Source organism: Vidua chalybeata, chromosome 2, assembly GCF_026979565.1.
Source record: "Vidua chalybeata isolate OUT-0048 chromosome 2, bVidCha1 merged haplotype, whole genome shotgun sequence".
NCBI lineage: Eukaryota > Metazoa > Chordata > Aves > Passeriformes > Viduidae > Vidua > Vidua chalybeata.
In genome coordinates this window covers 8,622,742-8,640,248 of record NC_071531.1, presented here as the reverse complement: position 1 = coordinate 8,640,248, position 17,507 = coordinate 8,622,742, and the positions used below count along the sequence as shown (strand labels likewise).

Below are 17,507 nucleotides of genomic sequence, written 5' to 3'. Positions count from 1 at the left end.
ATTCCAGATGTTTATAATTTTCTGTGTATTTGCTAGACTACAATGCTAGTTTTTTAATAGCTTTGGTATATTAATAGCTAGACAAGAGTTTTTTAATAGCTTCCAAACCCAACAAGGGTTACTGATAGGCTCAGTGCATGCCTTGCAGATGCTGCTGTATGTGTTCGCAGAACAATTTTTTGTAAGCTACAAAGAAAAAATTGGAAAAGAGAGGTTGCTTTCTGGAAAGCAGTGTTAAGCAGACTCTCTTTAGGGATGAAAGAACCAGTGGGGCTTCTTTTTATCAACCTAGATGTTGATCTGCTTCTTTTACATAAACTTGGAGGGAATTAACTTGTAGGATCATATTTTTAAGCATCATAATTTACTTTATAGTCATAAATACTCAGTAAATAATGCAAAAAAAAAGCCATAATAGTGATAGAATTTATGTATAGATAAATTATCACTGGATGTATACAGCAAAGAAAGATTTCATATTAAAATTATGAGCTTTCTGGCTAGATCAATCTTGCTTGCAAGGAACACAAATCTCTTTCATGCTCCATTTGTTAACTGCTCTGGGCTTGGTGCAACTGAGCTAGAGACATAAAATGCTCTGTGGAAAATATTATTTCTGCTTATTCTGAGAGTTTCTTTTTCTCTTTTTCTATTGGTAGTATGTCATCAGTCACTCACAGCTGGAAACCAGGACACTGCAGGTTTCTGTCTGGCACTATGACAGATTTGGACGCAACAGCTTCCTTGGGGAAGTGGAAATTCCATTCGATTCCTGGAACTTTGAAAATCAGGGTGATGAGTGGTTTGTGCTCCAGCCCAAGGTAAGGGTTTCCAAGACTGGTGAAAGTGATGTGAAGCAAATTTAGCAAGAGTTAGTTATTTTTTCCCTTTGGAACTTTTTTTATAAAGCAGGACTTTATAAGTGTCTAATACGACAAAAAAAACCCACTTATTCTTAATTCAGTAAAAGCTTACTGGTTTTAGAGTCTTCATGAAATTTTCACATATGATTGGTTATTTAAAAACAATAACAAAAAAAAGAAGCTTTTAAATGAACTGTAAGTTCATCCTGTAACAAGCTCCAATTAAAAAATGACTTAGTAAGTACATTAATCTTTTAAAATAGCACATAAAACAAAGAACTTCCCTACCATTCCCTTTACCCAACCCTTAAGAGGTTATTCAAGAAACAAGCTTTATTTTTTTCAGTTCAAAGTGATTTATACCTTTCAGATGTGACAAAACAACTTCTCATTCACCTTAACTGCAGAGGCACAAGATAAACCAGCAGATTGGTCTGTGAGGAGAGCACGCCCTGCACTCAGAAAAGGGCACGGGGACTTCTGTGCCCAGGGCTCCCCTGCTTTGGCAAAGGGGCTCATTTCTGGAAGAGATTCAAAGAGCTGTTGTAAACTAGAGGATTAAAGGCTTCTCTCTTGCTTGCTCCTGCAGCAGCCATAATCCCCAGGAATTCCAGGGGTTTAGATTGACATTTAAGAAAGTGCATCTTTCTAATTGCAAAAAAAATATAAGGTGTGCAGCTAATATTGTCAGGGTTGACTGGATGATTTGGTTTTTCTATGTTCATTAAGTTTAAGGAAATCATATTATCTTTTGGGTTTCAGGAGAGAATGTTTATTTTTTGCCCTTCTATCAGGTGGGAGATGGATCTGTTTGCTCTGTAATTAATTTCTAGGTAATTTCTTTTAATCCTAATGGGAAAATAACTAAAAGAGTCATGAAGCTCTGCTGCCTAGGAAAATAAATAATGAGGCACTAAGCATTTCAGCCAGTCCAGCTGGAAGGTGGTATCTGATTATTTCCAAACCCATTAAAAATATTTTTAAATTACTTCTTTTACTGTCAAAGAAAGCAAACACAGAATTGGTCTTGTCTGCCTCCTGAGCTGTTACCAGTAATGTTTCTAAACTTAGAACACTGCTAAAGTTTTTGATCAGCAAGGATGATTTTTAAAATAAAATTTAAAAAAATCAATTAGTACTTTTGGAATTAATAAAAAAGAAGCACTGGTTAATATCCATACAAAATACACACTCTTCTCCTGTATGGACTCCTGATAGAGAGACAGGAATGGAGGAATGGCAATCAAACATTTTCTGGGATTTATTACAGTGCTTTGTTTGTTTTATCATGAATCATTTAGCTGCTTTAGTGAAAATGTTGGAGACTTGAAGATGTGTTTCTTCTATGAGCATTGAGAGATTTGTTTTCCAGAGAGTGTGATTAAGTCAGAAAAAGTAGAGAAAATAGTTCTGTGGCTAAAGAGAGGACAGAGTATAGAGTCATGTGGGTTTGGGGGAGAGGCTGATAATTTTTTTCTGACATTAGGACTTACACCATTGATTGTCCACCAGTAGAACTAAATTAAAAAGTAACCTTTGATGCCTTTATGGGAAACTTATCCTAAACTTGCTTAATTTAGGCCATAAGTGAGCTGCCTGACTGGCAAAATGTAGATGTGTAAATTATTCCACAGCCATTTCCTACAGGTTTTCTTTAGTCCTTTGTAGTAGCAGCTGGCATTGGACACTGGTGTCAGACAGGACTGTTTTTCTCAGTCAGTGCAGCAGTGCCTGTGCTGCTCTAAAAATGCTTCAAAGACACAAAAGGGCCCTGTTGCTGTACTAAAATTGCTTTGTTCTCTGTCCCATGCTTGGGTGCAGGCTTAGCCCAGTGAAGGTGGTCAGTGCCTCAGCCTGCAGTCTGTGAGGTGGGGGCAATGCTGGCTCTCTGCACATGCCTTAGGAATTCCTGGTAGAGTTTTTTTTTCTTGTTTTCTCTTGGCAATAGAATTTTGACCTTCGTGGGTGTCAGGAAACAAGCTGAATACATCTCACAGAAATCCATTCACAGGTCAGACATTCCTCCATAAACAGTCCTTTAAAGGCTTCTGCGGTGCCTCGTGTGCCTCCAGCAGTGTTGGAGGATCCTCTCCCTTTATCCACGTCCTTCATCCCTCTGAAGAAATCAGGAAGATTTGTTCATTTGTACCCAAACCTAAGCACTGAAGCATGTATAGAAATCATATCACAGAATGGTTTGGGTTTGAAGGGGCCTTAAAGATCATCCCATTGCAATCTCCTGCCATGGGCAGGGACAGCTCTCACTGGACCAGGCTACTGAGAGCATCTGAGTAGTCCCAGCTCCACCAGTGAAGTTAGAGCTCTCTGTATTGCATCCACTGTTTTTAAAATGTAGTTTACAACTTCTTTCAACATGAGTGGAATTCAGTACCAGTGAAGGCCTGATATTATTTTAAGAAGGATGGACTGAAGAGAACTGATTGTGTTCTTCTGGGTAAGATTTAAAAATTTTAAAAAAAATGTAGAAATGAAGAAATAGTAGCTGTGTAGAAAAGAAAGAGGATACAGGGAATAACAATTTTAAAGAAGTTTTTCTGTTTCAAAGCTGCACTCTGCTCTCCCTCACCTTTGTTCCCTACACATCTAGTCAAAGAGTGACTCGTGAGTGGCTTCTCTAAAATACATGAAACTAATTACATTTTAAATCCTGACTAGTGCAAATAAGGGCTTACTATCAGCTTAAATCAGTTATAGTTTATATACTCAGAAATAAATTTAAGGGTTTTTTTTGCTGTTGGTTTTTTTTACTTACTCATGCTACATAACTCCTCTGTGTTTTCACTGAACAGTGTCTAATGCCAGATGGGTTTATTTTTCTGAGAGCTTGCATTCCCTAGCTCAGCAAGTTTTCTAAAATGTGATTGCCTCCAATTTGGAATGCCTTGTTATCTGAAAGTGGGCTGGTACATCTTGAGGCGTTTAAGAAGTGTTTAAAACACTCTATGGATGTATTGCTATATTTCAACAGAATTATAATCAAAAGAAGGTGGTGAATGATTAATCTTGGCTGGATTTCTGGTTGGTTTGTTTGTTTTCTCTTCAGGTGGAGGCTGTGACAGATTTTGGGCTTCAATACAAAGGAGAACTGACAGTAGTTTTACGTTATATTCCCCCAGACAGAAACCTAATGCTTCCTCTGGGGCAGTTTCAAGGTAAAACAAACATTAATAAGGAGTATCTTAAAAGTCATGTGATGATGATGTATTAAAAATCCTCACGTAGGGTGAAGTAATGGTACTGGTGAAGATTGAAATCGTACTTCAATATGCTCATTTGTAGAATCACAGAATGTTAAGGGCTTAGAATGGACCTGAAAGACCATCTAGTCCCAAGCCCCCTGCCACGAGCAGGGACACCTTCCACTAGACCAGGTTGCTCAAGGCCTTATCCAACCTGGCTTCAATAGTTATGTGTGGAAATTCTGAAACATGTGTATGTTTCTTTTGCTTCATCCTTTACTCTTACACTGAACTTAAGGAAAGAGAAAGGAAGAGGAATATGCAGTCAATGTTTGATGCATGGCTCTGACTTAATTAAAAAAAAAAAAAAGCCAGACATTAGGTAACATGATCAAGGGCAGCCACAGAGAAATAAATTGTCTGCTTTGTAGCCTGAGAGTTCTTTTTTCAGCTAGCTATATACAGTGTTTAGCTGATCAAGGAAGAAACTTCACTTAATTCTCCATGCTTAATTCACCTTAATCTGCCTCCTCATTTTTTCCCATTTTTCACACTGCTTTTCCTCTGCTCACTCTTACTGTATTACTGCTGCAATTTAGTCCTGTAAAATCTTATTTGAGTTCTTTAAGGTGAGCCATTATTTGCATCAGCAAGGAACAAGGGAGAAGAGTTGTTATCTCTTTGCATTGTATTAGCATGAGGAACAGCAATCCTTTGAAGTGAGAGCAATCACTGGGTAGCACCTGAGTGCACATGGATATACCAGATGCAGGTATATCACTGTCTCAGTGACAGTATTGCTTGTTAGCATTTGCGTTTGATGGATTAGATTTCTTTCTTCTCCTTTCTTCTTTTTTTTTTTTTTCAGACAGATGATATTCCCTCTACTAGTAGTAAGGTTTCCTCAAGGTTTGCTCTCTTAAAAGCTCCATGTTATCAGCTCAGTCCAGATACAGTCTGCATTTTTTAAAATTAGTACATTTAACATCACTCCTGATGATTACTTTTAAAAATCTAGCCAAGACAATATACATTTTAAAATCAGTCTTACAGTGTATGCGTAATTTCTGATTGTAATTTTGCAACTTTGTTCTATGCTTAGGAAAGAGAGGCTTCAAAAAAGGAAAGAAAGGAGATTCTCATCTGCCATCTGGAGGCATATTAGAAGTCCTCATCAAAGAAGCAAAGAATTTAACAGCAGTGAAATCAGGAGGCACATCTGATACTTTTGTTAAAGGGTTTGTGGGGTTTTTTCCTCTCCTTTTTTTAATGACTGCACTGGATCTAATTTAAGATTTGTGTCACATGCCTGTAAGCATGTGGGTACACAAAAATTTTACATAGTACGACAACATATGTGTGTTTTTTAGACATGTGGCATTTTGTGTTGGACAGTCAAAATCCAAACTGCGCAGAATGCTTGTGTTTGAAAAAAATTAACCAAATCCTGCATCTCTCATTATAATGGATTCCACATAAATGTAGGATATGCATTATAAATGTTACATTTAGGAAGTAATAGATACCTTAAAACATTTTTCTTTGCAATATTTTGCTCTGAATGCTAGTTTTCAGGCTTGCTGATTTCTAGATATGTTCTAATTCACAGTAATGGGTTGAGTGTTGTTACTAAACAAGGTCCACAGAAACATCCTGTCTTTAATTCCCTGGTGGAACTTAGATTTTATCTTGATCTTCTGTGTGCTTAGAACTATCATTCAGCACATACATTTCAAGTAGAAAAAGTAATTTTCATTTCTTTCTGGACAATCTCTTGTTGCACTTTGAGCTAGACACTGGACAAGACTCCAGGGAGATCCCTTCTAGCCAATCTTTTTATGACTCTGTCTGTATTTAGCCTCACTGAAACAAAAAGGTTATGGTTGAGACTTGGGGGCAAGGAGACTGAATTCCAATTTCTGCTTGTGGTAACTGACACTGTAGGTATGAGAATAAATGGAGCACAAATGCAAAATAAGCACTTGAGGTAGATGCTTAACATAATACCAGTGGGGAGACTGGATCCTGATCCCATTTGAGCCTCTACATCATTGTTACATATTTTGAATACTACGTGAAAATCCATTTCCATATTCATTCTCCATTATCTCCCAGATACCTGCTCCCAGACGACAGCAAAGCTACAAAACACAAGACTCCCATAGTAAAAAGGAGCGTGAACCCCCAGTGGAATCACACCTTTGCCTTCAGTGGCTTGAATTCAGGGGACATACGGAATGTCTGCCTGGAACTGACTGTGTGGGACAAGGAGTCGCTTTCCAGTAATATTTTTTTGGGAGGTGTCCGCTTGAGCACTGGAAATGGTAAGGTCCCACCTGACTCAGGTTGTTTTTCTTACTCTGCTCTCCTCTTTCCTTACCCCATGTGATTCATGAAGAACAGAAATGCTACTGAGTGTTTTGAAAATACACGGGAATCTGTGGAATTTGAAAATGGAGAAAAGCACGTAGATAATCTGTAGATGATTTAGTTCTTTCCTCCACTGAATGAGACACAAAAATTATGCGCCCATTTGTATTTCTGTACAATCTAGAAGAACTGTGAATACCTTGGGAAGCATTCCTTAGCATCCCAGTGAGAAGGAGTCAACTACTACTGTGCAGCAGCAGCCTTTCTGCCGACCATGGTGTGAGCTGGAAGAGGTGTGAATCCATTCCTCCTGTGCTGGGAAAAAGTTGTTTGTGGTGCAGTGTGGGGAGGTTTTTGAGCCTCTGCCCGTGTGCCTGAGGGTGTTCAATAACAAACTGGTGCTCTCCAGGAGCTGCCTGTTTTCAGTACAACTCCCTGTACAGGTGGAAGTGTAAAGTGCTTGTCATTTCTCATGTACACTGTTGTAAATGAGGAGTGATGGTATCCAACTGCTTCCTAAAAGGCAAATTCCCTTGTTTTTACTATTGTCAGGTGTAAGCAATGGCAAGGAGGTTGACTGGATGGACTCTCAAGGGGAAGAGCAGCACCTCTGGCAGAAGATGATTGACAGTCCAGGAGCTGCAGTGGAAGGGGTGTTAATGCTGAGATCCAGCATGGGGAAACGCAGATTCTGAAAGACTTTAACTCCTGGGGGTGCCACAGGTACTCCTGGCTTCAGGGGTGTCCAGGCTCTTGTCACTTTGCCCATGTGAACATGAGAAGGGTTGTACCCTTTGCCTTGGATATTAAGGCTCTGAGTGAGATTTTAATGCATTCCGCACTTTCATGCACACATTCTTTACCCAGGCTTCTTGTGTGAATTGTTTCTCCTGAAGCCAGTGAGAACTGGAGCTTGCACAGAGATCAGACTGGCTTTCTCTGTCCCCTCTGGTGGCTGGTGTGCAGCTGATGAGCACTCTGCCTGAGGGCTGCTCAGAGTGAGCAAATTCTCTCGCTGGTCATTTAGTGAGTAATGCCAGGTTTATGAATCTCCTTCTGGCTCAGGGATGGCCCAGAAGGCAGCAGTGGCACACAATAGGCAGATTCAGAGTCAGTCTGTGCTTTGGTGTTTCTAAGTTAAGAAGCCATAATGTTATGAAGGACAACAAACAGTGTTCCTTCATCGTGTTTGCTTGTTGGGCTGTGCAGAAGGCTTGGGACCAAAGGCCACCCAAGCAGGGCCAATGCAGAGTGTTGCATTGCCCTAGAAACAGGCAGCAGTGAGCTGGGCAGAGTGGGCAGGGCTGGTGTCCTGGCATCCTCTGGGTATTTTAATGCACGTGTAGAAAAGGGAGACTTGGTCCAATGTAAATCAAAGAGCCTCCGATGAAAATAAATCATAACAAATCCTCAAAGAGTTTCCAGAACTACGTGATGCTACTGTGTTTGTCATGCAGTTGACAGCTCTAGCCAAGACCTTCTGATGTCATTGAACAGAGGGAATATGTCCACATGCTAGTCTCCATCTGTGTTGCTGAGATGAGACACATGCCAGGTTTGGACAGCTAAAACTTGATTCAACAGATTGTATAGAACAGAATGGGATTAAAGCACATGCCAAAATGATTTGCATAACTGTAAAATCTCCTCTGAATGGGCTGGGGTCCCATTCAGGCCCATGCACATTATTTATAATTCAAGTAGGACATTTTTTGTCCTGAATATCCCCCAGTGGATTTAATGGTGAGCAGGTCTTGGCCAATACAGTCATTAATCTTATTAACCATGACAATTGTTCAACAGTAATTTTGTGATTCATCAAAGTGTAAGACAAAGGAAGATCAGGAAACTGAGTGAACAGCATTTCTTCTGAACTTTCCACAATTAGAACACAACTTTATATTTGCACTGGTAAATTACTTTATAGCTATCCCTACATTTTTTCCCCCCAAAGTTTATTGCAATAAATCTATACTGAACAACAGAGTATAATCTGATAGCTAAGCAAATACAGCTGGAGATTTTGGCATCTGTAGTTGTCATAGTGTACAATTAAGTACAAGTATTTAGAGCTGAATTCAAAACCTTAAAATGTAACATTAATTCTTCTCTTTTTAAGATATTTTATGCTGTTTTTTGTTGGAGTGGCTGAAAACTGCAGGGAAGTTTACAGCCAATCTTTTAAAATCATAATATTATTGAATAAAAAAAAAATATTTATTCATGTTGAAAACAGCAGTTTTAATAAATTTTTTTGTTTCATTATGCATAAGTTATTTCAAAATTCTGATATGACTTTTAAAAGTCACTGGAGGTACTGCTTGCCCAGTTGGAGACTCACCATTTTCAGCAATTACCAAGTCATCTTTGAAAATGATAATTCTCCTACAGAATCTCAAATTGGGAACCAAATGTCAGTGGTTACTCAAGAAAACTGACTTCATTTTCCTTCTTTATCTTTTCTTCATTTTCTTCTGAAGTTCAGCTCAAATTGGGCAGTGAGGGAAGTCTAGTCTGGTTTTAGCTTTTAATTTTTCCAACCTAAATGATTCTGTCATTCTACAATTCTGTGCTGCAGATGCTGTGAGCTGATAAATTAGAGCACAAATATCAAGCACACAACATTTTATGACCTTGTTCTTATCACCATAGTCTGTCTTTAATATCAGATTATTTTTTATCAGTATCTTCTAAAGTGACCAAACCTAACTTTTGACACCTAAACTACCTCTCTTTTTAACAGAATTGTTTTGAGTTGTCTTGGTTGTTTGTACTACAAATCTGAATTTATTTTGGAAATAATAATATTACATTGACATGTAGGCACAAACTTGTTTTTTTTTTTTCTTTTGCTAGAAGTTGTTTCAAATGGATAAACTTGTTGAATGTAAAGAAAATGGTTCTTCAAGATAAAATTCCAGCTTGAGTTGTAGAGGAATATTGGTCTGTTGAATGGTTTGCTTTGATTAATTTTGATGGTGAAATGGCAAAAATAACAACAAAAAAAAATCCTCCAAGTTGGACCTTGAAATGAGCATTTTTTCATTTGCCAAACTGAAACAACTTAAAAGAATTTTAAATTTAATTTACTTTTGCATGGAGCACAAGCATTTGCCCAATTTTTGAATGGTACTTCCTAATCTCCTAAGCATGAACATTTTAGCTAAATCACATCTTGCTTTGAAACAAAAAAAAAAATATTTTACTGCTCCAACTTCTGCCCATTTTGGACATAAAGCAGATTTTGTGACGAATGGTGGCATCTGGGAAGTGTCATCCAGCTCATACATGGGCTTTAAGCTCTGCCTTTTCCTTCCAAAGGGCCAAAATGTCACTCTGAGCCCACACCTGAAATTCCAGGCTGGGCTATGAACAGGCTGCAGTTCAGCCTATGGAGGGAACAGTTTCACCTGGGAAGGAATTCTGGCCAAGGTGGTGGGGATTGCCATTGGTGGGTGTTGGGGTAGAAGAGCGAAGTGACCTGCTGGGTATAGCAGGGACAGTTCTGCAGCATGGTGTCACACTCACCAGAGCCTCGGAGAGACCATGAGCATCAGATAAACACCAGAGCAATTTGGAAAGTTTTGCTGCTCTCTGATGTTATCAGCCCATTTGTAGGAATCATCTGATTTATGGAAAATGTCACATTTAATTATGTCTCTCATCTCTTTGTTCTCTTCTTCTGTAAAGATGGTTTATGGTTTGGAAAAAGCACAAGATGATTAACTGCAGATGTGATTTCTTGTTTCCCGGATATTTGAATTAATTGCCCATAATTGTGCGTCATCATGCACTGTGTGTTACCAGGCTGAACAAAAAAGACAGAAAGCCAGGAATTAGACCAAAGCCTTCCTTTTCTATCTGTATGGATAATATTGAAGGTGCATGAATGGTTTATTCAAAGCTAATTTTTAGGAGGAAATGGGCACAATTTTAACACTGATTCATAAACTCCTGCCCTGAGTAAACAGACAGAGCAGAGATGATGTTTCTGAAGTCTTTTTCTACACAGACCTGGACAACTGAAGCTGCATCAGTGGAGAAGAAATCTGCTCTATGGTGGGTGCAGAAAACGTGTTACAAAACACACTTTACTCTGCTACATATTTTTCTAGCAGGGTTTGTGATTAAATTTTGAGGGTTCAACCCATTAAAGAAGAATAAAAGTGCAACATTTGCTGTAAAAGGTCAAGTTGGGCCAGTAAACACATCTATAGACAGCGCCAATAACTATCAAAAAGAGCTGATGCTGAGGGCTTTCCAAGCCCTGCCAGCAGATTTTGGTTTCCAGCCCTGCTCTCTGGTGATTTTCTCTATCAGCTGAATGGGGACTTCAGGCTTCTAAACCTGCTTACATGCTGAGATACTAAAACCAGGATGCAATTATTCCTATCTCCTCTACCTCCACCATGTTACACTTGAGATGAGAGGAAAGCTGCAAAGTCTGGGAGCTGCTGTTGCCATCTTCCTGTGCTAATCCAAGTGCTACTGCCCTCCTTGGATACCTTTCAGATACCACATTTTCACCTTTCTTTTCAGCTGTAATGGTTTCAGAGAGAAAGCATTGGGAGGGTGAGCATGTTTTGATCATGGTACATTAGAGTGGAAGCTTTTTCTTCTGTGCCTCTCCAATGCAGATTATGCTGAGGCAGCATGAATGAAGCATTTTTATATGTTAATTTTTGATTTTTCTTTTCCTGACTGGTTAAGCCCTGCTAAATGCAATTATTCTAAGTTGTATTCTGCAAAATGTCAACTCAACTATAACAGCAGAGCAGCCTTTGAGCATCCCCTGGTCCTAATTGATAAGGAGAAGTAACAGCAGGGTTACATTTTAGTCTGATGTAATTTTGACTTCTTGATGGCTCTGCACATTGCCCAACTTCAGGAATGTAAAGTTTGCAGTTTGTTTTATAGCATCAATGAAGAGAAAAGCTGCTTGGATCTCTGACACCTTTGGAGAAGAGATCAGAGTCCTGTTTCCACAGCTGTCTGGTTTGTGGGCTCACACAAGATAATAAGAGTTGTACCTGAACCTTTGGAAGGGTCTCTCTTCCCTTTGGTTCAGCAGCCATGACCAGAAGGCTCTCCCTGGACACTGATCCCCAGTATCTGGGAGGAGGCAGCATGCAGAAGTGACAGGAGAGCCCCACTTCTTTTCTTCTATATGAAGTTAAGACTGAAATTTTCCTTTGCTAATATACAGTTTTTTCAGCACTTTTCCACCATGACATAAACAAGTATCCTCTGAGAGCTGACCCACACACTTTATAAACTTTTTTTTCAACTAATTAGTTAGTATTTTTTTCTACCCCCAGATATGTTAACCTTTGAGAACCCTAGAGAAATGATGGTGAATTCCAGAACAGGATGCAGACTATTATTTGCAGTGATGCCCTTTACCATGGCTCAGCAGGAGCTGCTGAGAAGCATCCTAACAGAACCTTTACCACTGTGCCCATGAATTTCCTCCCTGATTTCATGTTTTCAAATGCTGTTTAATAAGTGATTATACAGTGTTAATTATACTGTGTATATTGACACTGGAAACTGAATCTCAGCTTGCTTTTTAGGTGACTTTTTAGGTTGCTTTTGAAACTCACCCTGGCTGCATCTTGACCTTTTATTTACATTATTTATATCAACAACCCTACTTTGTGGCAATAACATTTACATGGCTGTGTGCTACTGCTGCTGACAGCTCTCTGTATATTTTTGAGAATAGTTCTAATTGTTGAGGTTTGCCTAAAGCCAAGCATAGTCATTTGTTGCAGCAATTAGAGAATGTCACATATCCCTCGTGCCGCCTTTGTTCTGCTTAAATCTGTTGCTAGCAATTTGTTTAATTATTCTGGTGGACATGAACAGTAGTAGCAGTAAATGGCATTGCAGTATGTTAAGCTCTGCCCAAATTGAGACAAAGCAATGTTTTCTGCTGAGAACATTTTTGTACTGTGCATTGTACATTGTTTTGTGGACAAAGATGGCTGGTAAGCCATTTTCAGCTCTTGTGAAGATTTCTGTTATGTCTTCTAAATTAAAATACTGAAATGCTGTTGTGTCTTTGTCTCTCCTCAAATGAATTACAGGAAACTATGTCTCCCAGGAGTATCCCATATTATCTCACTGAGTTACAGACATCACATATATGTGATGCAAGGGGCCTGGCATGTTTTCAGAGGTGGGACTCGATTGATGGTGTCTCTGTCTCTCCTTTTTTTTTTTTGTCTTAAAAGCACTTAAAGTGTAGAAATTAAGCTATATTTGATTTCATAAGCATTAAATCTGATTTCTTTTAAATATGTAATTCTAAGGAAAAGGGAAATACAGCATTCTCTTCCTCCTTGCAATAAAATTATTTTACATGTATATTAACTCTGCCTGTTCACCAGGTCCTCCCCCTCCATCTCTGAATCTCCTGCCCCTTCCCTAGTTCAAGGTCCTGCCCACTTGAACATCCAGGTATGTTCAAAATGCATTTTTCTGTAATTTCTGGTGCTGATTTCTTTTTTAATTATAAGAAAAATCAACAAGCATTCGACCCCTCAATTTACACTTTCAGCAGAGTCGTGTTCAGTTCAACTTACCTCAGAGCTGAGGGCTCTCTTACATCTTGTGGTTCTCCAGTGCCCTAGGCTGTTGTGTCTTGCTGTGCCTTCCCAGTGAGAAAGGAGGCAAACCCCACTCCTGGGCTCTGGGCTTGTGCTGCCTCTGCTCACTCTGAAAGCCTGGCTCAGTTCCTGTGCCCAGCCCAGCAGGGCTCAGTGGTCTCAGTGTGGTTTGAGCACAGGGTCTTCTGCCCTCACACCACTCTTGCTGGCTCTGGCCTTTATGGGCAGGTCAGACACCCAAAAACTGGAAAGCAGCTGCAGGCAGGGGAAGAGCCCTCCTGCCATTTCTCTGCTCTCTGCACCTTTGCTCAGGACTGTACTCAAGGACTTGCTTGAGGGTCTGGAAGACACCTCTGTCACTCCTGTACAACTGAACATTAGTTCCTCCTCCCCTTCTCTTGGAGGTGACAGATGACAAATTCTCCTTGTAAATTTGAAGTTTGGGCCATCCTAATTATTGAAATTCAGGTTTTGGTTACTTTCTGGCTGCGTGGGTGGCAATGGGAGACATGTTGGTAACTAGATATGCACTATTCTGCATGGACACAGGCATTCCCATTTGTTCCCTCTATGTTTCACAGAGCATGCAGCAGCTGGGTCACTGCTTGAAAGAGGCCAGAGAAAGAACACATGTCCTCTCCTCAGCTGCCCATGTCCTCACTGGCTCCTCTAGCTGAGGCAGCCTTGCTGCTCTCTGCCTTCCAGCACCTGCAGGTGGTTTCCCACTCTTCCCTTCACCAAGCTGCCATAAAAATATCCTTCAGCCACAAATGGAGAAATGGGCAGCAACTACATGGCCAAGAGGAGCTGTGCCACCCCCTGACAGTGTGAAGCACTTTTCACTTCCTGGGGATGTACAGCAGGAACAGAGACTGTGGTGAGTGGCTGGAAGCGATCAAGCACTGAGATTGCACAGCCTGAGCTCTATTATTCCCCCACCTCAATTTAAAAAGTGAGTTGTGATTGTAAGAGTATTTAAATACACTCCAGGTTACTCTTTAGGCTCTGCATTTTCATTAATTACGTGATGCAGTCTGACTCATGCTCTTATGTAAGTACTGAGCTGTAATGAAGTCCCATGTTGTGGTCGTTTAATGCAGAGCTGTGAAGGATCATTGGTGTTTTCATTAAAACACAACACTTTCTGTCCCAGAGGGCTTTGGACTTCAAGAATAGGGATATGCAACTTCAAATTTGTCTCTCTTCTGCAGCTGTAGAGGAGGTGTGTGACAGCAGGGGTTGTTCTCATCTAATTAGGTGGATTATTGGGTAGAATCTGGGGAAAATCAGGCCATTTACAAAATTGGTTTTTGCTGAGAAACTGCTGCCTCTCACAATTTATCTCAATAGTTTTGTTTGTAAAAGATGCTGCAAGTCAGGAACAGTAATTCTTTTCTCATCTGAAATAATTGAAGTCTTCTGGTTCATGCTCAGAACCTCCAGATTGATGTAGGAACCTCCAGCCCATGACTGTATCCACACGCTGTGATGTGTCACATCTCCTGCAATGAACAGCCTGGAGGTGGGATGGAAAGGGTAAGACTTATGGCAGGTCTAATATTCATGTTCTCAATCAGATTTGCATTCTGACAGCAGTGGTAGGATTGGAGCTATGGTTAAGAAGAGCTGTGTTGATAGTATGAAAGAGACTCCAGCCAGCATAACTTTGAGGGAGCAGAATTTTTTTGTGAAACCTTTAATAAAAAAAAGTGCATTGGTGTAGATACTTATAGAACCTTGTAGAACCTTGCTTATGCAGTGTTATTTTTCTGGGACCAGAAGTGTACAGGATGAGTTACTGAAATATATTTGCATATATAATTGCTGGGCTAAAGCCAGAACTAGTTGTTCTAGTAAATCCCTTGTTCAAACACTCCCAAAAGGCAATTTTACCAAATCCCTGCATACCATACATGCAGACTAATTTGACTCCGAAACAGAGATGGTACATGGTATTTTTCACTGTTCCCCACAAAAACATACAACAGAAAATGTCAGAAACCTTGTATTACTAATCAAGAGCAGCTTTTCTTAATCACAGGATTTTAACAGATGTTCTGTGCAGAATATAACTAGTAATCCAATCACTCATGCACTCTCCTCCACTTAATTCAATTTCCTGTAACAGCCTAGTGATTGCAATCACTTCCCTGATTGTAGCAATTGTAAAGCTTTGCTCCTGTTCACCCAGTCGTGAAAGATGACTGGATGCAGTGACTCTGTACCTAAATCAAACTGGAGCAGCAGCAGATTGCAATTGCAGCAATACAGGAGAAAAATCAGACCCATCTGAGATCTTTATTTTTGTATTTTTTAAATCATTGGAAATCATTTGCTCTCCTTTTTCAGTGAGGAAAGTGAGGGAACAAACCCCCCTAAACCCGTCCACTTGTGATTCATGCTCTAAGCACGTGCATGCAAAAGAACCTGAGCCAGAACTGGGGCCACAGCAGTCTGTGTGTGGATGTGTCCTTGGGCTGCCTCTGTGGCACAGGCACAGAATCACGGAGTGGTTTGGGTTGGAAGGGACCCAAGAGATCTTGTTCCAATCTCCCTGCTGTGGGCATGTTCCACAAGACATGCTCCAGAGAGCCCCATCCAACCTGGCCCTGAAAACCTCCAGATTCCTGGCCCTCATCACCCTCAGAATTTCTTCTTCCATCTAATCTAAACCTGTCCTCCTTCAGCTTAAGGCCTTTTCAATCACTGCATGCCCTTCTGAAAATCCCTCTCCTGCTCTCTTGCAGCCCCTTCAGGCTGCTCTAAGGTCTCCCTGGAGCCTTCTCTTCCCAGGCTGAGCAGCCCCAGTGCTCTCAGCCTGTCTCCATGGGAGAGGTGCTCCAGCCCTTGGGCCACCTCAGTGACTCTTCTCTGGTCTCCTTCCACAGCTCCATGTTCTTGGTGTGCCCAGCCCTGATTTCCTTAACCACTGACTGCTGTTAGGCAGCAGAGGGAAGGCAGATTGGGGTACAGCTGTGTCTACCAGCCCACAGGCTCTTACCCTCCTTGCTCCTTTACAGTGAGTTCAGCATTTACTTTATTGTTTGTTTGGTCAAGTCTGGAAGAGAAATGGTATTTCTGTGATTTTTGTCACCAATCCTGACCTCGCCCCTTACTCCTAACACCAACATTTGGAAAACCCAGGGCTTGCTTGCCCCTCAGCTGCTCATCCTGGCAAACTTGGCACCACCACCGGCAGAATTCAGGGTGTGTCCTCAACTCCTTGGCCATTGGCACCAGCTCTGCAGGGCCAAGCCATGCTTTCACAGCTGCTCTTGGGTGTTCAGCAACACCCTCCCAACACTGGGAAGCAGATCATCCTGTTCAGAAGGATGGCACACCCCCACACAGCTCCTCCTTGGCGCTGTCACGCCTCAGCCCACAAATTAGCTTTTGCTAGCTGGTGTCACAGCTGACTTACCTCACTCTGCATCCACTCCCTCATATATTCACTTGCAGGACCAATCTTTTTAAAAAGAGTTTCCTTTCATTTTTTTCTTTTTGTCATTTCAGAGGATGCAAGAGACCAAATTCTGGTAAGGATTGCTTTAAAGATGGTGCTAAAACTGTTCTTCTGCAGACACCACTGTAAAATTTAAAACTCTACCTTATGGTCAAAGTCAAACAAGCATTTGGCTGAAGAAAAGACTGTGCTCTTGAGGGGCAAGAATGAACAGCACAGATGCTGGGTGCTAGCTCAGACAGTCAAATCATGCATCATACCCAGTGAACACACATCCAAACTGTAACTCAACAGTTTTCACTCCTCTGATACTTGTATTCTTTATGCATTATGTGTATTCTTTGCAGTGGATTGTCAAAGATTGTGGGCTGTAATAAAACAAATGAAAATTTTTTCCTGTTCTGATTGCCTCCTGATATTTTTTTATTAAACAGGGAACTTTTTTTGTTAATTTCCAAGTGATGACTTGCAAACAAGTATTTTCACAGCTCTGGAAGTGACAAATCCTTGACGAGGTTTCCCTGGAGTAATGTTTCCCTGCCATCAAATCAACAGCCTGGTCTGTCTCCAAAGTGAAGAGGGGGGGAGGGAAGCCTGCTACTCCAAGACTGTTGGACATTAAAGGCCAGAAGCAGAAGTGTAGCAGGTAAGAACATATGGTCCTATTAAGAACTGCAGTACATGGGCCTTAGTAATTACTGCCCATCCTCTACATTGATCACTGCTCCTTCTTCATGTTCCCTGTGGCAATGACTTCCATGCTCCTGCTATCACAAATTTTCTCCTTGCTGCTGCTGAAAATCAGTGCTTGTGTTGCCTTTGGCTCATGCTTTTTGTTTGTGATTGACACTTTTTTTTAGTGGAACTAAAAGGCACCAGTGGATTCTTTATACACTTTCAATGTGAGGCTAATGTCTTTTATAACTGTTTGTAGAAAGATATTTTGAACCAACTTTTGTATCCATAGACCAACTTTAACCCCCAAGAGGAATTTAAGACA

General features: G+C 40.6%; 1 protein-coding gene across 3 annotated transcripts in view; it reads left to right on the top strand.

Annotated features, from left to right (window-relative positions):
* Positions 1 to 9,384, top strand: part of SYTL5 (synaptotagmin like 5) — a 41,111-nt gene extending 31,727 nt beyond the window's left edge. For all 3 annotated transcript variants that reach the window (XM_053934835.1, XM_053934834.1, XM_053934836.1), the window contains 5 exons: positions 660 to 821; positions 3,928 to 4,036; positions 5,166 to 5,301; positions 6,179 to 6,387; positions 6,986 to 9,384. In XM_053934835.1, the coding sequence (XP_053790810.1) occupies positions 660 to 821; positions 3,928 to 4,036; positions 5,166 to 5,301; positions 6,179 to 6,387; positions 6,986 to 7,128 (759 nt within the window). In that variant the 3' untranslated portion in view covers positions 7,129 to 9,384. The remainder of the gene's footprint in view (positions 1 to 659; positions 822 to 3,927; positions 4,037 to 5,165; positions 5,302 to 6,178; positions 6,388 to 6,985) is intronic.
* The last annotated feature ends 8,123 nt before the right edge of the window (positions 9,385 to 17,507 follow it).